At 37.0% G+C, this 24,813-nt stretch overlaps 1 protein-coding gene across 1 annotated transcript in view; it reads right to left on the reverse strand.

Annotated features, from left to right (window-relative positions):
• CPS1 (carbamoyl-phosphate synthase 1) overlaps positions 1-24,813 on the reverse strand; it is a 119,092-nt gene that overhangs the window by 21,096 nt on the left and 73,183 nt on the right. The window contains exons 22-29 of the mRNA XM_008687464.2: positions 17,946-18,087; positions 16,563-16,628; positions 16,050-16,113; positions 14,141-14,322; positions 7,694-7,888; positions 6,996-7,063; positions 5,029-5,104; positions 627-704 (exon numbers count right to left, since the gene is read on the reverse strand). Coding sequence (XP_008685686.2) covers positions 627-704; positions 5,029-5,104; positions 6,996-7,063; positions 7,694-7,888; positions 14,141-14,322; positions 16,050-16,113; positions 16,563-16,628; positions 17,946-18,087 — 871 coding nt within the window. The remainder of the gene's footprint in view (positions 1-626; positions 705-5,028; positions 5,105-6,995; positions 7,064-7,693; positions 7,889-14,140; positions 14,323-16,049; positions 16,114-16,562; positions 16,629-17,945; positions 18,088-24,813) is intronic.

The raw sequence follows: 24,813 nt of genomic DNA on the forward strand, positions 1-24,813 counted from the left end.
ATATTTCAAGATAAATCATAAATGCCTTATTAATACAACTAGTAAGCTAAGGAAAGCATTCTTCACATTTTCATTTTTCCCTGAAGTTGGAGGCATTCATTGTACGAGCAATACAAGATGTGATTTGGTAAGCTAATTTTATGTTATTATCCTTATCCACCCTACATTGTTTAGTTTTGTCTTTATTAATGCAATAAAACAGTGGAGGCTGGGAAATCAAGAGGAGAAAAAGTAGGGATTCAGTTAGGAACTTCAGAAAGACAAGTATTGGATGTTTTCATAATACCCATTGAAACACAAAAGGAAACCCACAGACAAAAGAAAATGAGAGAGAAAAATCTACTCAAGAAGAATGATGAGTACAGGATGATAATTAATTTTGAATATCATCAAAGAGAAATTCTAACAGTATGACACACAGGATATATGATACCCATGACACATCAAGTAAGTTGTCAGTGAATTTGAAAATTTTTTGGACTGAGCAACTCGTCCACTATTTTTAGAGACCTGTTTTGTAGAAATCATGACCTCTAATCTGGGGTGTTTCAAAACTGCCAAGGCGGGGAAAAGAAAGAAACATGATGGGAAGGCAGGGATCTGGGAGGTGGGGATAAAGCACTCACTCTTCCATCTTTGCCAACAGCATCCATTTCCACTTCCCGGGCTCCCTCAATAAATTTTGTCAGCACCACTGGGTGTTCCTGTCATCAAGGAAAACAGAAGCGCAGAGTCCTTAGCTGACATTGTGTATATAGTGTCAAGTAAAAATTGCATACCTTCAGTACATCCCAGTGTAATACTTGCAAAGACCTTAATGCTCAACACACTACACAAACTCATTAGCCAATTTGTTGGGTGAGAACAAGGCCATTCTCCACTCTCAGTGAGGCAGAGAGGGTCTTTCTTCAATCGTGAGTACTCAGTCAACTGAATGTGAGTGCTGAAATGTCAAATATAGACCTTTAAGTGAGTGAGAGGAAAGAGGGGGCTAAAAAGAGGGTCTAATGGGGGAGTTATGAATAGCTCTCTATTTTATTTATAACTATATTTTTCTTGGTTCGAGTTCTTTCTCCCTTCCTACACTCATCTTTTCCAAGCTGCAATTTGTTAAGTCAGTTCTCTCCAGGAGACTATGAAAGAAATTAGGAGGAGAATCTCATTTTGTTTGGATTTTGTTAGGTCAAAGATGGAATCCATTCCTTGGAATCGACATGTCTTAAACCATTTCTAAAGCATGGCATTTGCAGCATTTCTCTTTATTAATCTTAAAATTTCCTTCCTTTCTCTGCTGTTTTAGCCCCTTTTCCTTCTCGAAGTTCTCCCCACGCTCAGCTCCTTCATGCCAGTGCAGTGATGCCCTCCACACCTGGACCATTGCTTGTTTTTTCCAGATGAAATGAAGCGGTTGACTGAAGAGCTTCAGGGTTCAGGCATCTCTTCTCCTCGAAGCCCCGGCCACTAGCAACCCGCGCCACTTGCTTTCTTACCAGACCCTGCTTTTCCCTGTGTCTATGTCTCTCTCCCCCACACGCACTCCACTTTCTCTCCTCAGCTCTCTCATTCAAGTCTCAACTCGCACTTCAAGACCTGGCACAAAATCTACCTGCTTCTCTAAACCTTCTCTAGACATCTCCTTTTCCTCTGAACACAAGCCCCTTCTGGCCACTGTCATGGAGCTCATCTCATGCATGTGTTAAATTTAATATATCTTATCCCCTTTAGTAGAACACTTGAAATCAAAAGGAATTTTGTGGAAAATTCAAAAGAACCAGTGTGTTATGCCATAAAGAAGCATCTCTCTTCTATTAAATGAGGCAAATTTCCATATGCCCTTTTCCTCAAAAGCCTACTGGACATGCAAGTTTATTAGCCAAGAAAAAAAAAAAAGATTCCTTTCCATCTCTGTTCCCTCTTCTTTAAATATCTGATGTTTACTGCAGCAGGCTTACTGGAGTTGTGTTGAGATCTATATGGGATTTTTTTCTATATTTTAATGATAATAGCATGATTTAAAAAAAATAATAAAGTTTACCAGCTGTCTTAGCTTCTCTAGCCAAGCCTGAGACAGGGATCCTTGTTCAGTGATTTATGGATGGAGTTGGAAAAGTAGGATGGTGCAACAGGAAAAAGCTAGTATGTCTATGGTCTCAATGGAGACTGAATTTGGCTTTACCCCACAGAGGGCTCTAGAGGATGAACAACACAGAGTAAGTCCCACCTTGAGGCAAAGCTTACTCACTGTCTAGTGTTTTGAGGGTGGTGCTGAGGTGAGGGATCTTGCCTCCTTGTTGATGAAGCTCGCATTTGACTGAGAATAGTTACCCAGAGAAGAAAGACAGCTGGTAAGTGTTATCAGCTATCACTACAGTTAGGGAAGGTGCTTCCACAGGTAAAGGGATCTGGTGGGGCAATGACAGCATTCACCATCCTGGCCATTTGAACAAATCTATGAACTAGTCCTTAACCATGTTGAGAAAGAAAATTTCTTCATAAATTTCAACATTCCTGCAACATTATACATTGTTGGCCTTCTTAAAATACTTTCTACCTTTGATATCCATAAACTACCTTTTCCTGCTTCTTTTTCAGGCTCCTTCATGGTTCTTTTCCCTCTACTCAGCCCTTAAATGCTGGTATCCCTCTCATCTCTGTTTTAGCTATTCCTCTTCCTCTGTACTCTCTCCTTGGTGATTGCTTCCATTCTCAAAACTCTAACTAAAATGGTATGCTATTTATTTCCAAAACTATATGTACATCTCTATGGCTAGCCATGACCTCGATTCCCAATTTAAAATCTGTATAACCCACTGCTTCTGAAGCATCTGCACTTGGATTTCTCACAGGCACCTTACACAAAAGGTCAAAAGTTAAATATATGATTTCCATCTCTAAAATTTCTCCTTCTCATGTTCCCAATTTTAATAAATGGTACCCCACCATCCATCTAATTGTCCAAGGTAGAAGCTCAGGAGTCATCCTTTTTCAGATACTCTTTTACCCTCTACCTCCATGCACTCACTAATTGCCTTCAATGAACATTCTAAATATTCTAGGATACATGTAATCTTTTTTATCTTTACAATCATTACTCTGCTCCAAGGTGCTGTCATCTCTACCCTGAGCTATAGCAATAGCCCCTAATCTTTTTCCGTGAATGCAGTCTGGCCCCAAACTCATTATAACTGACCAGGTTCTCTTTATCGATTCCCTGCCTACTCTATCTACTCTTCCACCATGTGGAGTGTCCTAGCCATATACTAAATATTTTATCGGTTTCTAGAAACTCCATTCACTTTCTCAGCTTTGAACCTTTACCTGTGCTGTCCTTTCTTCCTACTCACACCCACAATGTAAACCTTTTAACCAGTTAACTCTAAATCAACCATTTTAAATTAATTTTAAAAGCCCTTCTTTATGGATGGACCCCAATACATTTACACTCACCCTCAGCATCCTGTATTTTCTTATTGTAATGCTCATTATATTTCATTGTAATTATTTGAAGTCTGATATCCCTGGTAAAGAGAGTCCTCTGTGAGAGCAGACTGTATCTCCCTTTGTATGAGTATAGCCCCTGATTCTGAGAACAATGCCATTATATAGCAGGTGCTAAACATGAATGAATACATAAATAGATGAATGACTGATGGGGGTTGATTTTATTCTAGATTCACTGAACTGAGTATCCCAGAATCTGCTGTATTTTGATGGAAACACTTGAATCAGAATGTACTCATTCAGGACATCTCCATTATAAAACTTTGGTCCAGTAGCAGTTCTACTATCCATATATAAGCAGAAAAATATATTCCTAAAACTATTCTATGAGTAGAGGCCATGTGGGATCCAGTGTCCCAGAGAGAAAAGAGAGGACACCTGTTTCCTCACTTACAGGAGCCCAGTTAGACCCCTGGGTCTAACTACTGTTTTTTCAAAAGGGGAGTGTGCCTGAACCTTTGGCAGGAAGTCAGATAGAGAAGAAGACAGTGTCTTGCTCCAGTCCACATTAATAAAAACTGGCCCACTGGAGACATTCCCTCCTCAGCTAGCTGACTTTCACACAGAAACGGAATTCAAAATCTACTTGGTTTTCTTTTTTTACACTCTTTGTCTTTCTCACCCTTTATCCTTATCCACTCTCTTCACTGACTCAATGTCCTGGGGAGCAACCACCATACAGAAGGGATGTCTGGCTTCATGAGCAGGAACGGTCCACGCTCTTTCTTCTTCTCTGAAATGCTTCTGACTTCACTCTTTAGCTCCCTCCAAATTCCACTTGCCTAACATCAAACTCTTCTCTATGAGTTGTGCTTTCTCTCTCTCTCTTAAAAAACAACAACAACAACAACAACAAAACCCCAAGCTTTTGAAAGCTTTTAAAAGGAAAACATTACTTTCATCCTTTACAGTACAAGGTCTGCAGATCAATAACCTTACTGGGTAAATCTTAAATGGATCACGCTGAGGTAATACCTAGGGAGAAAGTAAAAGCTGAGGGCAATGGAGGAAGGTGGTTGAATCACCACAAAATTATAAGCATTTTTATTAACTGACAAATGGAATGTACCAAAATGAAAAAAAGTCAATAGGTGAGCAAAGGGGTTTACTATTAAAATTGCAGGGTTGACTGAGGCAAAGTCTCTCCAAGTGTGAGAATTAAAAACCAGGAAAGCCCTCATTGATACATGATGAGCTTGGTTAGGCAGTCCTTGAGGCTGGGAACCCCAGGGATAACTTGAACAACATCTAACTTATGAACAGACAAGGATGCTTATCCAGCCTAACTCCTGGAGTCTAAAACCAGATCAATGTTGTGATCAAATACACACTTGTCTTCTTCTTCCACTAACACTAAGGATCTAACCACAATTAAATGCATTTGAGTTTTCTTATTCCCATATATAGGAGACTACTGAGTAGGAAAAAAAGGGGGGGGACATCCTGACATAGTGTGAAAAGAAAAACATATGAAATAAAGTAGCCATTAACAGAAGTAAAAGTCACCAGGAGGAAATCGGACACTACCTGAGAGACTCTAGTGGCCTCCTCCAGGAATTTTTTCATCTCATCCTCAGAGAATACCACATTCATGGCCGAGCCACTGGAAAGAAGAGGAAGACAGGTAAATTTCTTTCACCACTTAGGAAGAAAAGCATATTAGACTTGATTGCTTCCCAGAACAGTTTCAGGCAATCTCTAGTTTCAGTCTGGACTGAGTAAGAAGATGCTTTTTTCTAAATTGAGTCTTTACTCCACTTAATCACCAGCACAATCAACCAAAGTAAAGAGTCGTCCAAACTGGGGGTGAGAGCTGTGATTATGTCCAAAGAGAACCACATAGCTATAGAGATAGCAGTATCCCAAAGTTTGTCCCTTCCGATTTTGTGTTTTCACTCTGCTGGTTCCAGGTAATTCTTAAACCTTAACAAGATGCATCCTAGGATCTAGTTATTCTTTTTTTTTTTTTTTTAAGATTTATTTATTTATTTGAGAGAGAAAGAGAAAGGGAGAGAGCATGTGGGGAAGGGCAGAGGGAGAGAATTTCAAGCAGACTCCCTGCTAAGTGTGGAGCCTGACACAGGACTTGATCTCAGGACCCTGAGATCATGACCTGAGCCAAAATCAAGAGTCAGACTCTTAACCGACTGATCCGCCCACGTGCCCCAGGATCTAGCTATTCCTACCCTGTTTCCTCAGAGGTCATTGACAATGGCTGATCTTAATCCACAGGTCTGCTGACAAAGCAGGTCATTCTACTACCAGCCAGGTTACAAAAGAATAAAAATTTTAGTAACATTTGCAAATATAATGTTCAGTATCTGACTGAAAGGTATTCAATTGTGTCCTTCTTATTAATTGTTTGAGAAAGAATGCTGCTATCAGTTTATGCTGAATTTTGATATTTTCAACGTGAGATGGGAAAGGGAAGAAAGAAGGAGGAATATGAGGAGGGGAAAAAAGGAAAAAAATTCTACTTTCCACTTCTTTTTAAAAAGTGGCATTTTCTTTACCTTTTCTACTCTATTACATAATTTTGCGTAAGGAGCTTTCAATGTCTTCATCTATTTAATACAGGAAGGCTAAGTCAATGCCATTTATAATTCACGGCATAGGAAACTGGAACAAAGAGACAGATTGCAGAGATGAGAAAGGAAGCACAATAGTCCAAGCTGCTTCCTGCAACCCTCCCTTAAATGTCTGTGTGCTGTTTAAATTAACTTACATTAATACCTCAAAGAAGCAGTATTATTTGACGGTGATTTACACAAAATGTCATTTAAATAAAAAGGAAAGTTTTCCACCTCATTTCAAATTTTTCATTATTTTAAAGGATCCCATCTCAAATTCCATTTACACTTTCAAATTGTGCACAGCAAATTGTGTTTCTCTTATTATCCCCTACTCAGTGAAGTCGTTTCTTACATGTGGTAACATCTGAAGAGAGTAAGTGATAATTCACTTCTCCTTCGATGATAGAACTTCGTTTCAAAGTTTAATGTAAAAGGTCCTCACTGTCCCTGTCCCTCATCATTATAACTCATCTATTAAAAAATGTGATCTCAAAAACTCAAAAATGCAAACCAGAGGCATCATCGGAAGGTGCTGACAACAGTCAAGAGATAAGCTGCCATTTCTGTTGACTAGAAAACAGATACTGGAAAGAGATGGCCCAGGTTTGTTTTGATTTTGTTTTTTGGGTTTTTTAAATTGCTCTTTTCTCTAATTTAAAACTATCCTCCCTCAGTTTGGCAACGAGGTGCCCTAAGCCATGCTTCTAAGATGGAGGACTATGGACTCCTATTGCCACCCTCTGAAAGNNNNGCGGTAAGCTGAAGGATCATGCATAGGTCCCCACTCTGGCCATCTTGGTTTGGGGGTTGTGGACGGATTTACAAATTACTACACATCAAAGCCAAGTGCTATTAGCATACAGCATGCAGTTCTGTATCTCCTGATTTTTAAATCATTACTTTGGGAAAACAATATATTACCTCAAAACATAGGAAGGTCTCAACAAGCAGGGGTAGCCCACAGACTTCGCAAATTCCAGTGCCTCATTCTAATTAATAGAAACAACAACAAAAAAGTGCATGAATAGTTTAAAATACTCAATAGAACTGCAGAAAGGCATCTTTAGAACAAATGGTAACACAACTCTTTTTATTCTTTCTCTCAAAAGACACCATTAAAATGTAAATTGGGGGGCGCCTGGGTAGCGCAGTCGTTAAAGCGTCTGCCTTCGGCTCAGGGCGTGATCCCGGCGTTCCGGGATCGAGTCCCACATCAGGCTCCTCTGCTGGGAGCCTGCTTCTTCCTCTCTCACTCGCCTGCTGTGTTCCCTCTCTCTCTGGCTGTCTCTCTGTCACATAAATAAATAAAATCTTTAAAAAAAAAAAAAAATGTAAATTGGACATTGAAACATATAAAATTCCCAGTTTCTAATTGTAAATATCAATCAAACTCAAAAATAATTTGAACGTTTTTCATTGTTCGAATCTTAATGAGAAAACTCTTACCAATTTATAACCTGCATTTAACTGCAATCATGGAAATATACCAACTTTAAAGTAAAGTCACTGAGCGTAAGTGCCTTCTGCCTGCCCTGCAGTTAACGTCTGCAGTAGTTAACATTCAGGTTACAACTCTTCAAAAGCGAACATTAAAAAGAGACACGTGTTTCTCTCCTTACCAAAGTGTTAACGGCCTTCCAGGGTGCCTGAGCCACGTTCAGCTCATCCAAGACAGCTGAGAAGATGGAGCGATCCTCGGCCCTGTCGATCTGCAGAGGGCTCGTGCCCATAATCTTGACACCGTTCTTGTACAGAGGGACTGCCAGATTGTTTGGAATCTGACCCCCAACTGAGATGATGCAGCCACTGCATGCCTGGAAAAGATACCCACAATATCAGCTGTTGAGGGTCACTTCATGATGAATGAACACCTGCCTCACATGTTGTGATCGTTTCATTTCTCCCATGAATGGGCAATACTAAGTGATGCCCCCGAGAGATAAGCAAACTTCGTTCTTACTTCTCAGACACTTACATGCTAAAATCTATGTGAGAGTGCCATACAACTGCACATGATTACATGCCCGACTTCCACACAACTATGCCTGAATGTGTGACATACACATGCATGACAATTAGAAACAGGAAATCAAGACAATATTTTCATCACGTATTCTAATGTCATCAAGTGCTGCTTGGACTACTGTTGTAATTTCCCGAATAGACATAGATCTCTCCTTGTAACACTCAGCTCTCCTGTTCCCCTCCACGCCAGCCCTTCACATTCAGATTAATCATCCTACAAAACTGATTGACCAAGTCACTCCTATACTTGAGTTCTCTAAAGTTCCTGTGCCTAAAGGACAAAGCGTAAACTCATCCCTAGCAACAGGACAATGAAGAGTCTCCAGCCTTCTCTGTCACCACTCTTCTCCAGCGCCAAGAAGACCTCCTACTCAGTGTCCCCAACTACGTGTACTCCCGCTAGCAAGCTTTCCACCTCGTTAAACTTCCCCTGCCCTGGCTGCTTCTCTCCTTTTTCCCTCTCCCTTATCTAAATGCCACCATCTCTACATGACAGTCTAGTCTAAAGCCTATCTCCCATGTTTACATCCTCTCCCCTTTACTGCTACATCGGCACTTGTCTACAGTACCCAGTAACTGATTTTAGTCCCTGTTTCCTTACTATTTGCCCTACAAGCAGTGTCTGAATCTTTAACCTTAATCTCCTATTAGTAGTCAAAACTTCCCGATTAAAAAAAAAAAAGAACTTCCTTCCCCTCTTAATTCCCTCCGTGAAACTCCCTCCAACATTCAGTTTTCACGTCTATAAAATTAGAATAATAATATCTGTCTTCTTCACAAGATCACTATATAAGTTAAATAAGATAATAAACATTAAAGGCCTTACACATTATAAGTGAATAAATAAGGAATTGTTATTAATATTAGAAAATATTATTATATATGATAGACCATTGATCTTGGGATAATTTATATTTGCCTTAATAACCTACTAATGAATATTGGAACTGCTGAAATAATAGATATATACGAAATGTATATTATCATTATTTGAAATAATTCTGAAATACTCTTAAAAGGGATAAAGCTAATTTCTCTTTAATGAGAGCAATGATAGTAGTGCCTGAGCAAACACCCTACAATTGAGTGCTTAAATGCCTTGTAAACAGTATGGAAAACAATAATCCACAGTTCTGCATATTTATAAGTACACCTTAGCTTCTTTCACCATTTTTTATGCTCAATATACATCTTTGCGAAATCTTTAAGAAGATTTATTTTTTATATTATAATAATATTTTTATTTGCTTATTATTTTTAGTTTATTAGCCAAGTTAATATTTTAGAGGCTTAAAAACTAATTCCTCAATTAAACGCATAGAAGGATTTCTTACGTGAAACACTTCAACATAATTTCTAAAATTAAAAGAGAAGTATCAACCTGTGAGCAAAAATTGGGGTCCACTGCATTAAATGGGGGCTCAAAGTTGAGTGAAAAGTCTTTAATAAATATACTAACATTTTTCAAAATGCTCTATGAAATTGCTTTTTATTTTTCAACAAATTAGCAACTTTCAAAACAGTAATAACATAAACTGCTACTATCCCTTAAGGATATTACTATTTGCCCTAGACCATCTGTTTTGACCTCCACTGTATCTCTCTGAGGCAGTTATTACTCTCCATTTTACAGCTAAAGAAACTGAGGCTCGGTGAAGGTGAAATGACTTGCCCATATTTCTTATCTAGCAAATACAGCCAGTACTAGAACTCAATTCTCCACACTATAAAGCAGCTATGTTTAACTAATAAATCAAATCTTTGAATCTTAAGCTAACTCTACTTTTCTGTCTGGTTTCAAGGGTAGTTACTGTTAGAGGACTCGAGGAAAGGTATTTCTAAAACATTCTTTTTGCAAAATGGTAGAAAAACTTCCTCTGCAAAGCCCTAATCTCATCATTGACTCCAGAAATAAAGATCATCACTGGAAAGACAATACATCCATAAAATGTGTTAGAGTAATAGCTGACAGTGTAGTGTAGTTTTGCCCACACAGCAAAAGGAAGTCAGTACAAGAGAACATGTTTGTAGGATGAAGTTAATATAGGACAGTTTTGTGGAGGAATTTCATCTTAAATTGGTCCCAACTCCAAGCACAGAACTAGCAGGGACTTGGGGAGAAGAACTTGGTATCCCACATGGGTAAATTATCATTATTATCATAATCACTTAAGCCTAAGTAGTTTTAAATAACTCACTGACATAAAATATTCTAAAATTCAGATTTGTTTCACAGAATACTTTAGGCTGAAAATAATTCCATCAGGGTCCCAAAGTTCCACTGTTCTTACCTGGATTTGTTTGTATCTTTTTACTCGGTTTAGTTTCCTATTTTTTTTTTTTAAACTTGGTATCACTAAACTAAGGCAACACCACACAAGAATATTTCTGAAACAGTATTCAAGTGTAATCACACCACAAATTTATTTTTAGTACTTTGGTTTGTCCTGACTTTTATGCGAAAATTAAATGCTATATTATACACAGAATGCAAAAGAGAAAATTTATCTTACTAACAGAAATCGCATTTAATTCATTAAAAGAGGGCCCTGATTTTTGTAATTTTGTGTATTATCTCTAATTTACAAAACTCTACTCTTTGTACATCTGTGAGATTGATTTATTATCTTTACTGTGCTTAAATATCTTAGTAATTCACATTTTAGTAAAACATTTTCAATACTTTAGGCAGACCCTTAAGATTATATTTAATTACAGTTAAATCAAATGCTAAGAATGAAACCCAATTCTAATTTAGAGTCATGCATTCCCTAATGGGTTTTGTCTACATTAATCAATATTTGTCATTCATTCATTTAACTTAAATTGTGTTAGAGAGGTGCCATTGTATATGTATATACATATAGCATTAGGTGTTAAAAATAGAACAATTATATCATTAATCAGAGTACATTTTTATGGGGTATGATCCAGTAAATTATTCATTATAAAATCAAGAAAAATTAAGAAGGACTCAAACTAGATAGGGACATCATAAGGTGTCAGGTATATTGCCTGGCATTTTCAGACTCAATCTGGTTTTTAATGAAGAAATTTTAAAAAAATGAGAAATGGGTCTTATATGGGGCCGGGATATAGAAGCAAATTAGTGCTCATTTATATAACTTTTCAAACCAAGAGATGAGACTCCAAAGGAAAAAAAAAGGGGAAAGTGAAGTTAAGACAGAATCTGTGTGATTTTTTGGTAAGATTTATTTATTTGAGAGACTGAGTGAGTGAGTGGGGGGAGGGGCAGAGGGAGAGAGAGAGAATCCCAAGCAGACTCCCCACTGAGTGCAGAGCCTGACCCAGGGCTTGATCTCAGGACCCTGAGATCATGATCTGATCTAAAATCAAGAGTTGGCCACTTAACTGATTCAGCCACCCAGGCACCCCAGGATCTATGGGATTCTTATTCATTGTCGGAGCCTGTTAAGGTTATTGCGTAATTCATCCCTAGAAAATAGATTTAATAATAGATCTAATAAAAGAGAAGCACGGTGTTGCAACTTCTGTAAACAATGTAATAATTTTCAAGTCCTATACCTTAAAATAACTTGAGAACATCTTTTCCCATACAAGGAGTGCCCTAACCAAAATTGTGAACTAGGCAAAATATCATCTAGCAAGGCCTTGTAGATAGTAGGCACCAACTTCTCATTTTCTTGACACTTCCCCACACTCAACACCAAAATTAAGAAAAAAAAATCAAAATGCGAATTTCTTCTCAAGGAGTAGAATCCATGAACACAATCATAAGTAATAAATGACTTAAGTTTAAAGGGTTGTTCTTTATGAAGTATAAAAAAATGTCTGCAGCCAAAAGAATATATCACTGTAACATTTTCTATTAAAAAAAAAAAAAAAAGAACAAGTAGGAAGGAGATTTTAGCATAGGGATCCCCTCCCACTCCACCTCTGATCAAGACTAATTACCTTTTCGTTTGTTTGTTGTTTGGTAGGCGCCACGCCTAACACGGAATTGAACTCACAACCTTGAGATCAAGAGTGCGTGCTCTACCGACTGAGCCAGCCTGCTTTACTCACAGGGCATGCCACTTTTCTGACTCACTTTTCTTTAGAGGTGCATCCTTATTGCCATGGAAATAGTGTGGGTCCTGAAGTAGGACCAGGAGACCCAGACCAGAGACTCATCATACTTTCTATCATCCTATGTAGCTATGTAGCCTATTGCCCTTCTAAAGTGACTCGAATGTGTGCTTTTGAATAAGTTTAGATGTGCTTCCAATTTTCTGCAGATTCACTACTGAATGTCTCAGTGCCTTTAGCATCACTAGGGACACCCAAAGCTGGATTATGGCAGTCTCTTGGAGGTTGTGAAGAGATAAACAACAACCTCATAGAAGGAAACATACACACATATGTACATATGTGTATGAAATGTGTATATGTTAAAATAACGTTTCCTGTGGGATAGTCTAACAAATACATCAATGGAATATTGTTCTTATATTCTTCAATATAACATTTAAAAATATCTTATATGGTAGCACTATAAATGCCAATTAACTTCAAAGGGCCAATTTATTTTTTACCATCATATTGAATTCAGTTTTTCCAAAAGGATCTCATTAATATCCATGTATAACCATGTCCAAAGGCAGTTGTAGAAGTTTTTAATCTTTCATGGGGAAATAATTAATTATGTGTAAAATGCTGCAATTCCTATAATCCTTGTTAAATTTTTTAAACAATTATGTAATTTTTCATATATTTATGTTTTGGGTCGCAATTTCATTCTAATGTCTTGAAGGTAAGGACCTGGTTTTACAGCTCCCTATCCTGCTGAACCTGGTATTTAAAAGGTACTCAAGAAATATTTGTAGAATGCACTTGTTTTGATCCCCACCTGAAATGAATCTTAAGGAATTATTAGAAAGACTATGTCAGAGAGAAAAATATAAATTGTGTATACTCTACCTAAGGATTCAATTCCATTATATCAAAAGATAAGTGGGTTAGGCCCAAATGGACAGCTGTGATGATGTATCCATCCTAAGTTTGTCTATTTTTCTTCAGTGTAATAAAATCATCACATGTTCTAGCACTGAACTTTACACTTTACAGTGTGGTTTCAGCCACAGATCTCCTTATCTTCACAGTACCTGCATGTAGCACATATATACACTCATCTGGTTCATTAACAACAACAACAACAAAAAAAAGCTGAAACACAGAATTCAAGGAATTGCACAACTCAATGAATTATCAAGTCAAAACTTGAACTTAAGTACTGTGGCCCTACTTCAGTATTTTTTTCTAAGTGACCATATTTTATACATAGGGATGATTCTCCATGGTAGAGAATTAACTATAATGACATCAAAGACACGACCACTAGACATCACTCTGTAATTTTCCCATAGTTATTTTTTTTAACTGTAAGATATTTTAACTTGTCCTATGCGCTTATAGTAACCTGTGGTCATAGGAATCCACAGTGAAGATATTCTCAATACTAGAGTGCGCGTGGAAGAACTGTCAGAGAAAGCTAGAAAAGTACCGATGTTGTTCAGAACGAACTCATTGATCTTAAATTGAAGACTAATGACTTCATCTGATATCACAAAGAATTAACCGGTCATTTGTGAACAACTTCTCTCCTCTGGAGACCATTCATTATTAAACCACAACAACACACAAACTAGAGAGAGGTGGCTTATTGTATGTCTAGATGATCAATTAAATCATTCTGCAAAATATTTTGGAGGGTTGTCTTGTACTAGTTAATATGTGTCTGGCACATGTTAACCAAGAAGGTTTTCAATCTAGTTGGAATGCTTAGAAAGAAAATAATAATCACTCTGTGCCAGGGCCTCAAGACTCAAAGGCTGGGATAATTTTTTTTAGAGTTTCACTACAAAATTAGACAGTGGAAGACATTGGCAGCTCTTTCTCCTAAGGGGAATTACAACATAAATCTACATACATATATCTACATCTATAAAGTATGCACTGCATATATTTTTCTTTTTTTTCTTTCTTTTCTTTCTTTCTTTTTTTCCCCCCTCTCTTTTTACCTCCTGATGGTAGATGTCTAGGATTCTCTCCAAAGACAACTCTTCAAAGTACAGTTTGTCACACTCATCAAAGTCTGTGCTCACGGTCTCAGGGTTGCAATTCACCACCACTGTCTTCTTGCCAAGCTGACGCAGTGTGCGGATGCTGGAGACAGCACACCAATCAAATTCCACACTGCTGCCTGCAGAGAAGGTAAAATTGGGAAAGGGGTAAAAGAAACATGAAGTTACAACGCAAAGATCAGCAGAAAGATATTGCTAAGGCTAAGGAAGCTAATGCCCTTTCACTGCAATTTTTATGCAAACTCCACAATGTAAATTTCAGATCCATTATGCACACTACGATAATAGTAGGAAAAATAGGGACTAATTAAACAACATTGACATGTTGGCTTGTTTTGTATGCTAAGTTCTGCAAGAGATAATCTCCATATTTGAAACATTCAAATTCAAAGTTAATGGAAGATCATTGTAATGATTTAAAAAACCCTCATTTACGGAAAAGAACTCAAAGTGAACATACTGACCTCAGTACACAAAAATAGTCAAGCTAGTGATCAGAATACTTGAGTTCTTGTTTTAGTTATTCCACTTACTCTGCTGTCTGAGGGCTAAACCCAATGACCCCTGAAGTGCCTTGGAGCTCTGACATATCTTGATTGGTTGGAAAATCCTGTCCTTCCCAAGCATATCCTTTGAAGTTTGGCAAGGCCACCCCATGCAGAGTGAGTGACCTTCTAAAAAGTAATTTGAAGTACAATAATGGCCTAAATACCTCAAAATATCACCTCTACTGGGATGCCACAGAACTGAAAGTCCTGGGATTTGTACTAGTCCTTTGCATTAGGATTTTGTCTCCTAAAAATTCTTATCAGAACAATAATTATCCAAATATAGTAGCATGTTAATTTTCGCTATCAATTAAGTATATACTTGATTTATCAGCCTAGCTAGTCTTCCCTGCGTCCTAAGGTAACGCAGAATTGTTACATAAATTAGGTAAAATTTGAATAGGAAGAAAGAAAGGTCTACAGAAGAGAACGATAAGTCCTGGTGGAGGTGTTCAGGCCATTTAGCCTAGCCGTAAGATAACTAAAGGGGTAAAGACATAAACACTTTCGACTTGCTTCAAGATTTGACCAAAGACTGCTGAAGCTGCATATCCTGAAGCATTTGGTTCATTGTAAAACCTAAACTAAACTATGTTTAAAGTAACAGAGTAAGACCACATACATTTTAAGTTATGTATTTCATCATTTCCATACTAGAATAACTTGTGAGACTAAGTGTTAAATATACTTGTTGAGAGATATCATTGTCTATTTAAATATATACTTTATAACTGTAAATTATGATTATTAATTGTTATTAAATATCTCATTTTAAGTGACTGGGTGAGGTGTAACAATTTCTGTTGAGAACATTTTAATTAAATTATATAATGCTCTGTCTATGCACCAATGACAAAAGCTCTTTGCAGTCAGTATCAACAGAAGTGATATATTCACAGATCTCATCTACAAATGTAATTTCTGGTTGATATATGAAGTTCTTGAGCAAATACAGATCTTTGCGTAAAACTGTGCCAGATGAGAAAAGGTCAACGTGTAATTCATTCCCCAACCTTAGTGAGAGGTTCAATTTAGTTCATGAGGATAAAAACATAAAAGGGGGACACGGTGAAACAGGGGAAGGTATTATAGTTGAGACTTGCATCTGAGTTCCACTTCTACCATTTAATCGCCATATCAGCATGGGCTTTACCTATCTGAACCTCAGTTTCTTAATTTGCAAAATATTTATTATAACAGCATCTGTTTTACATGGTTCTTAGGATAATAGAATGAACATGTATGGAAAGTATTATATAAACTATAAAGTCTTAGGTAAATATAAGTTATCACTTTACCAATGTGATATGGACCACAGCCCAACACCATCATTCCATGCTCATCAAAATTGATATCATGCTCCTGAGGAGAAAAAAAAAAGACACAGAAATTATTGTGTGTTATTCTTCAATCTAATTAAACTCTTTGTCCTGTTACTGAGTCTGTCTTTCTTATACTTCCTCTTATTGACATGTATCCTCTTCTAGTCTCTGGGAACTCGTAAGCATAACGTATAAGCTCTACTTATTCACAAAAAATAAGTTCAATATTTTTTAACTAAATAGCCATGAGAACACACCATAATTGTATGTTCATGTTACCCTTATTATACTTTTACTTGTTTGATTTCACCATCTTAAGGCAGTTCTGAAAAGACTGAGTACGGAAACACATTATCACATCTGACCCACATGGTATCATTTTTAAGACCAAGATTATTAGATAAGCAAAAACACAAAAATTATATTCCCCCATGTGGACCATTTACTAAATCTAGAGCTTTCTGCATACAGCAATTTGGCAGTTCCTACCTGACCATTATAGGTAACATAGAGGTAGTTTGTTACTGATGGGTATTCTGCAGCCAGTGTATCGATCTGCAAGAGAAAATAAATAAATAAATAAATAAATAAATAAATAAATAAGGATTTTATTCCTTTTGTTGTATTTTTTTCAAGAATAAAAAAAATTGTGCTGCATTCATATTCCTTTAATGCCTCGTACTGTCAGATACAGACAATAAAAGGTAGACACAATTCAATTCCTTTCTAATTCTGAAAATGAGATTGGGTGGAAGAACAATGATATAATCTAGTTATCATGTGAGCAATAAGTAACAATATATACCCTAGAGCATCACTGATTGATTACAGCAGTACTTCTCATGTACATAGCAAAATGGTCATAGTCAACTGGTTACCAGGAAGATTTACCCAGACAGCTGTCTAAAGCAGCTCAAATCAGAGCAAAATGGCCTATATGTAAGAATGTCTTTGGTTTGCAAATTAATGCATAGGATTTAAGTTACCTATGGCACTGAGCAATGGGATGACACAAATACCTTAAAGCATGGGGAAGAGGGAAAGGGGACAAGGTCTCATTGACCATATTTGGAAAAAGTAAATCAATTCAGTTCTCAAAGGCCAGGAGCTCAGCTTAGTGAGCAAGAATTCAGGGCCAGCAGGGCAGGCTAGTGTAAGGCAGGTGAGAAGGAAGAAAGATAATTGCTGAAGAGAATATATTCAGCATCAAGCTTGAGACCAAAGGGTATGCATGTGCCCCCTGAGCACATGGAGAAAAGTCAATGATTTTAAAGGACAAAAACCAGCTGGTGGTACTTTAAGCCAAAGCATCCCTCTACTAAAGTCCAAAAAAAAAAAAAAAAAAAAAAACCCACAATTGTACACCTATGAAAGTTCTTGTGTGATTGTCATGAATACTAGATGAGCTCATTATGCCCAACCCTATCACAATGAATACTAAATGAACCATAATGATGGGGCACTTAAAATAAAGTATTGCCCTGTAAAAAGTTAGTGCCAAAAGCGATAACTATTCTTTTCAAGAGGTCAGCCACCATGCTAGGGTATTTCAAATCCTTCTATTACACTAAGGATTTATCTTATCACAGATATATTTGCACATGGGTCAAAAAGTAAAGGAGAGGTCATTTGATTTTTTTTTTCATTTAGGCAAAGAAAACCATGTACTCACTCTTACCTTTATGTCCCAGTGCCCCTTCAACCTTTCCCTTTTAAGCTTTAATCAATCCTGTCCTAAATAAAATTGGTGGCATCATGGGCATCGATTAGACAAGTAGAATCACTTTTGAATTGCAGCACTCTTTCTATTAGCAATGGCTCTATGAATTGGTGCCTATGTTTCCCCCTTCAAGGAGAGGGAAACTCCTTTACCTGTTTAACCCAAGGGTGGATGTTTTTCTTTAGCCTCAGCTCCCTTGTCTGGGCCTCAGTCAGCCCAAGGCATTTTGAAATCTGCTTGTCTGAGAACCCAATCTCCTTTGCCTTTCTCAGGGTTTCTTCTGTAATGTGCTCACTAGGATTTAATGAAAAAAAGAGATTCAAATTTAGAACAGACACAATAAGGACCAGTGAACTGTTCAATTTCAAAAACACGAAAGACTCCTTATTTTCCATCTTCAACATGTTTAGATCTCCTATCTTTTAAAAATGCACAAATAAATAGCCCACTAAATCTTCTAGCCTCTAGGAAATCTTTCAGTATTTTCAATGCTGACCTTTTCAAACACGTGGTTTCCTACTTTCACACCCCCAGCACCTTCGTCTCTTCTTATTTCCTGAAAAATAGCTTGTACCTTTACTGTCTTAATGGATTTCCTCTTTCAAAATAATCATGGGCCTTCCTCTTACTAAATCTAGGAAGATTTTCTCAAGTTTCTTCTCCTCAACCTGTTAACATATGACCTGCGTGATGTTTCATTCTTCAAAGATATCTTCCTCTGGCTCTGATAAGTTGCTTCTCACCCTACTTTTTAATTCACAAAAATTATTTACTGGTGTTTTTTTCCCCCCAAGGTTCTTTCTTTTGTTACCAGATTTGAGACTAAAGGTCTGGCTACTTTCTCTCTCCCTCTAAATTTAACCACTGTCATTGGCTCAAGCAGCATAAGTAGTCAATAATTCCCAAATCTGTAGCTCCTTTTCTAATGTCTGACCTATGCTCCAGGTCTTTAAGTATAGGATCTTCAGGAATCACTTTCAATTGGGAATCTTAACATTGCATCAGACTGGTTATACTCTTCATAAACTGCCTCTATTTACTAATATCACATATCTGTCTATGTTGACAAGATAGTTCTCTATGCTTATTTCCCACCCTTAGTGTAGACTGTATTTGTGTTGTTTCTCTCACCTGTAATGCCTTTGACATTCTTATTAGCTACCCAACTGCTCTCCAACTCCCAAGCACTCTTTGTTTTTTTTTAAGATTTATTCATTCATTTATTTATTTATTTGACAGAGAGAGACCGTCAGCGAGAGAGGGAACACAAGCAGGTGCAGTGGAAGAGGAAGAAGCAGGCTCCTAGCAGTGGAGCCTGATGTGGGGCTCGATCCCAGAACGCCAGGATCACGCCCTGAGCCGAAGGCAGACGTTTAACGACTGCGCCCCCCAGGCGCCCCCCCAACCACTCTTTATAGGTCAGCAAGAGCCAAGTTTCATCCATGATTTCTCAGTCTGCCCTCACCCACAGATCTTCCTGGGCTCTTCACTGACTCATTTGCTTGGAGCCAGGAGCATAGTTGGAACCATACGGCTTAGCATGTCAACATTGCCAATATTTTTAATGTTTCCTAGCTTTTATTTACCAGTCTTACTTTTTTCCTGCTAGATTCATGTTCCATGATGACAAAGAATACATTTGGCTCATTCACTAGATCATTCCCAAAGATTAGCAGGATAGTCCACAGACAACATTCAATAAATATTTATTAAATGAGTAAGGGAAACTGGACTTTGAAAGCTTTTATAGAAAAGACAAAGTTATTGAAATCAGCTTGTAACTAGAATTCAAAATGTACAAAAAAATAATTTGTAAAGAGCCAAGGCACAGAAGAATAAAATACTTCTGTAAAAGTATATCTAACTAAATAGCTATGGGCCAGCTATTTCAAGCAATAGTCAATACAATAAAATTCAATTATAACAGTCTGATAGTCAATACAATGAAATTAAAATATAACGTATGTTCTCAGTAGATCTAATAATAAATAAAACATTTTCATTGAAATTCTGCTAATAGAATGTAGTTGAATTAAATCTATTGCATTTTGTTCATTCTATTCTTCAATCTTCTTTAATTAATTCATATTCTGAGTTTAGAGAAGAGAGAATCAAGCTGGTATATTTAATAGCTATTTCTCTGGCTTTTGGATATCAGTATTAGTTTGGACTTTTACAGCTATGTCTCTTCCTAGTCAATTTGCTTTTTCTATGGCACTTAAATTTCCTTCTGTCTCTCAAGTGAATTCATTATTTCTTCCCAGTAAATTTGATGTCACTTTTTTCTATTCTTATTTTGATTTTTTAATCTTCCCAAATATTTGATAAACAGTCTCCCAGAGCAACACATCTTCCTGTCAAATTCTTGAACATAATCTGATTATTAAGTATAATTAGTCATTTGCGGTGTGTGCCACGTACCATGCTTCATGCTCTAGAACTATTCGGTCCAATATGGTAGCAACTAGCCACATGGAACTATTTAAATTACAAATGTTGATTAACTTAAAAATTTTTAAATTAAATTTTAGATTCACAATTGCACTAGCCACGTTTCATATGTGGCCAGTGCCTACTGTTATTGTATTAGATGGTGTGGATTACAGAACATTTTATCATCACAGAAACTTCTACATAGGCAGTGTTGCTCATGAAGTTACAAAACAATATTTGAGACGATGCCATGATAGAGAGCGATTCAAAACATTTTATGGAGAGATAAGCTATGTGGTACAATGTGAGGTCAGAAAAAGAGATAACAATGTGAGTGGATGTAGTGGAGAAATACTATGGCAATAGAGGGATGAGAACAGAGCCATAAAGAAAGTTCAACTTCATATGGATGAAGGAGTTGACAGATGTTCTATAGGCAAGGGCAACTGCATCTGCAATAATTTGAGATGGCGATGGGCATGGCAGGTGTAGCAAACATACTGAGGATTTGTAGTGAGTAGGAAATTATGAATGGTGAAGGTGGGGCAACATTCACTGTCATTCTTACACCAGTGCTTTAACACTTAGTGAACATGTGCTGTGTCTCAGGCTCTGTGCTACCTATTTTATTTTATTTTTTGAAATTATTTATTTAAATTCAATTTAGTTAGCATAGAGTAGATTATTAGTATCTGGGGTAGAATTTAGTGAGTGATTCATCAGTTGCACATAACACCCAGTGCTCATTACATCAAGTGCCCTCCTTAATGCCCATCACCCAGTTACCCCATCCCCCCACCTACATCCCCTCCAGCAACCCTCAGTTTGTTCCCTATAGTTAAGAGTCTCTCAAGGAATGGCTGCTGAGCTCCTGATAGCTTTTGAAACACCCAAGTTTCTGCTGTTTACCTTTAGTCTTGCAAAAAAGAAAAAAATTGAGGCAAAAGCAGAAGAATTTGTTTGTTGCTATTTGTTTCGGAAACGTATATTTTCATTTTCCTTGCCAAGATTATGTTCCTAAATCAATTGCTCATTTGTTTATATGCAAGTGTGCATTCAGCTTCAGAGTGGAAGTACTTGATAAATAAGCCATTTTTCTAAATTAGAACTGTGCATGATGTCCTTTTTAAATAAATATATTTAATTGTGAGTTTTATGAAAGATAAATCATATTAATGTTTACTTGCATGGTGAAAGGCTACACATTTTCTCTGTGATCTGCAATTTTGTTAAAAACATAAGTATGAAGCTTGAGTTAGGTGGAGAAATACTGTACATATAACATTAAGCCAATTCTTACCCTTAGATTTTTCTAGCTGCTCGCTAGAACATTTTCCCATAATTGTGCGATAGCAGTAAAAGAAAAAAATAAAAATAAACAGATCTTCAGTAAGACATTTCTTTATTATTGTAATAACTATCTGAAGCAAAACCCATATTATGTTACTATATCAGCAGCCACACTAACTTAAATGCTTAAATCCTAACCTGAAGAGCAGCAATCCAGACACACTTAGGAAATATGCCTTGAAAAGAGCCACCACACCTGTAATTATGACTACAGACTAGCAAAAATGCAAGTTCAAGTCCAAAGATAACCAGAAGTAATATATTTATCTTGAGCTCTTTGGGTCATGTTTTTCTTTTTTTTTTTCCCTTGCCTTGAATGATTTATTTTATTTCTTCTTATAAAGAATATCAGTCAATTCTTCAAATGGTATTAAACAAACAAAAAAAGAAACCATTTAGATTCCTCACATTTCTATTAGGGATGAAATAAGTTTGCATTTGTTTTGTCCACATTCAGCAGTGCAGTTTTTTCTATTGCTGAAATATGCATAATTCCTCTTATTATCTTCCACCAAGAATCCAACAGAGCATATAAAGACATCTCCAGCAAATATGCCAAGTCTTCCTCCTCCACCCACCAAGTAAAATTGGACTCTTACCAAAAAGCAAATAAAAAAAGAAAGAAAGAAAAAGAGTACTGATTGATAAAATTGGCCTCATGCATAAAAAAGTAAAATGAATTAATTCTGTGCTCAGCTCTAGTGGCAAAAAACAGCTGTCACTAAGACTAACTCAATCATTACTGCTCCCCATAGCATCCCCACACCAGAGAGTTTCCATTATTTAAAGGGCATGCCTGAGAAGAGCAACAGTAACACAGAATAATGAATCACAAATGATAGAATTTCAGAATGGGGCTGAAAAACTACTTCTCCATAGGCACCCCCTCAATTCATACCAGGTGAGATTTCCAAAACAGATGTTATCAAGCCAGACTTGCCGAGTGCATGCTAACAAGCTGATTCCCAGAATATTTTCTTGGTGAGCCCAACACTGCTTTTTAACTTTTGCTCAATCTTAAAATAGCTAGATCAATAGCATGATATGACATTTTTAAACATCTTGAAAATTAGGGTGTATTAAATTGGAATGGCATATGAATAGAATCATGTTCATCTATTTTAATTTGAATGCAAATATTGGGTAGGTATGTTCATATGAAGTTCAAAGTGATGTATCTTCTATAGTATTTTATTTATAATCTCTCTTGTTATTAATTTCTACTCTTCAGCCATGTTCAAGAAACATTTCTGTCCTCCTCACTGACAAAATACATGTTGATTCTGACCCAGCACGGCAGTTACAAAGACATGGATAAATTAGATCCCTTCCCACATTCAGTGCTACCTTAATTCTGTGGGGTACCCCGAACTCCAAGACAGAAAACAGGTTGCCTCACTCTATATTTCCCTCATTCACTCTCTCTGCTGCTTTTGCATAACACAAAGCTGGCCAGCATGTCATTACAGAGGCAAGAAAATTGACTTTATTCCCTACTTGTTCTGATACAAAATTTTATTTTGAGTCCCATTGTAATAAAATAAAAGAAGAAGACAGTTTGAAGACACGATTCATTAGCTTTGGGCCAGTGATTTAGATAAGGTTAAACCTCTTCAGAGTCAAATGCAAGATGAATAATCTTAAGTGAACATAAAGCTCATTTAACAACGTAGAGATTCAGATACATGCTCCTCATCTTTATCTGCCCACATTGGGCTGTCCTCCACTTTGTCTGCTAAAAAGAACTTCCATCAGAGGGAGACTTTTTTTTTTTTTTAAGAAATCAAGTTAGATGAAAGCTTATTTTAGGGACAGGGCTATAATATTTCTATTTTTCCAAAGGAAAATAAAAACCTTAATTTGGAACAAACTCAAAATAGAATAATTACTAAAAGAAATATAAATGCTGAATTTGTAATTCGAAACTGCCTTTTGAAGCCTCAATAGGGAATGCTCCATTTATATTATATTGTAAATCAGGGAAGCATTATAGCAAGCAAGAATGTGATCAGCTGGATGGAGCATATTGCACAAAAGCACACAGTTTTAAAATATGTACAATAAAGTATCCTTCTGTTATTTGGTATGTATGTGTGTGTACTAGTATGTTTGTGTTGATCCTCACTGCGTCCTTGAAAACATGCCATATATGTAATTTTTCTCTCCCCTCCCAGCTTTCCTTGCCTTCAGAGTTCAAGGGCAAACTCTGCAAAGGTTACACTTCCATCATTGCATAAAAGAATCTAAACAATAACACAAAGAAACACCAAATAGCTGTGATGCTGGCCTTTTCATAATCTTCAGTTCCTCTCTACTTAGCAGCACAAATTGACAGTTCTGAAATTTTTGGAGGGGGAAACGCACCTTAAAAACAGACAATCAGACTTTTACACACTCTGCCATAATCTTTTAGCAGTTAGACAGCATGGCTCAGCTTCTACAGCGGGAAGTCTCTTGTGTGTTCTCTGGTTTTATAAACAATACAAGCCTTTCTGCTGTCTCTCTCCGACTTCCAATGTAGATTTTGTTGTTGTTGTTGTTGTTGTTTAAAATTCTACCCTGTCATCTCCGAAACTTCCTCCACTCACACTTAGTCTTCAATAATAAATGATAAAAGGAAATGGAATAAATTCCCCTTAATGAGGAAATTTTCACCTGGCATAGAGGAGCTGGGGAAATCTATTAACTGACTGGAGGAACGCCTGCAGCATCGCAATTACCAGGGGAGCCAGCACACTTCACACAGTCCTCTCTTCCACTTGACTGGCTTTTATCTGATCCACCAACTCACAAGTAATACTAAACAAATTTCCCTCCAGATTGCACAAGCTCTAATGTGAAAATGAGCACTCCACTTGGCCTACAATTATGGGATGGGCTTGCGATTTTATTATCATCTTCTTTTTAAAAATCCCCGAAAAGGCAGAAGCTGAGAAAAACACGACGGCCTGATGCTCAGTAATGACACCTGCTTTAATAAGGACGGAGAACCAAGTAAGATATGTGTTCTCTGCCCCGAGACCCCCCATCAGCCTCTCCCCTAACTTTTGCCTGGTTTCATGGATTCTTTTTGGCATTCCACAGGTTCAAGACCATGTCTCAATCCCAATAATGTAATCAGGGGAGAAGTTATTTGTCTTCTCATCTTTTCTTTCAAGGAGACAGGTCGTTACCTCTTTCCTTAAGAGAAATGCAAAAGACGTTTTTCAAAAGCAGCAGTCGTGTTTAGAAAAGCAA

Source organism: Ursus maritimus, unplaced genomic scaffold (assembly GCF_017311325.1).
Source record: "Ursus maritimus isolate PB19 unplaced genomic scaffold, ASM1731132v1 scaffold_1, whole genome shotgun sequence".
In the NCBI taxonomy this organism is placed as follows: domain Eukaryota; kingdom Metazoa; phylum Chordata; class Mammalia; order Carnivora; family Ursidae; genus Ursus; species Ursus maritimus.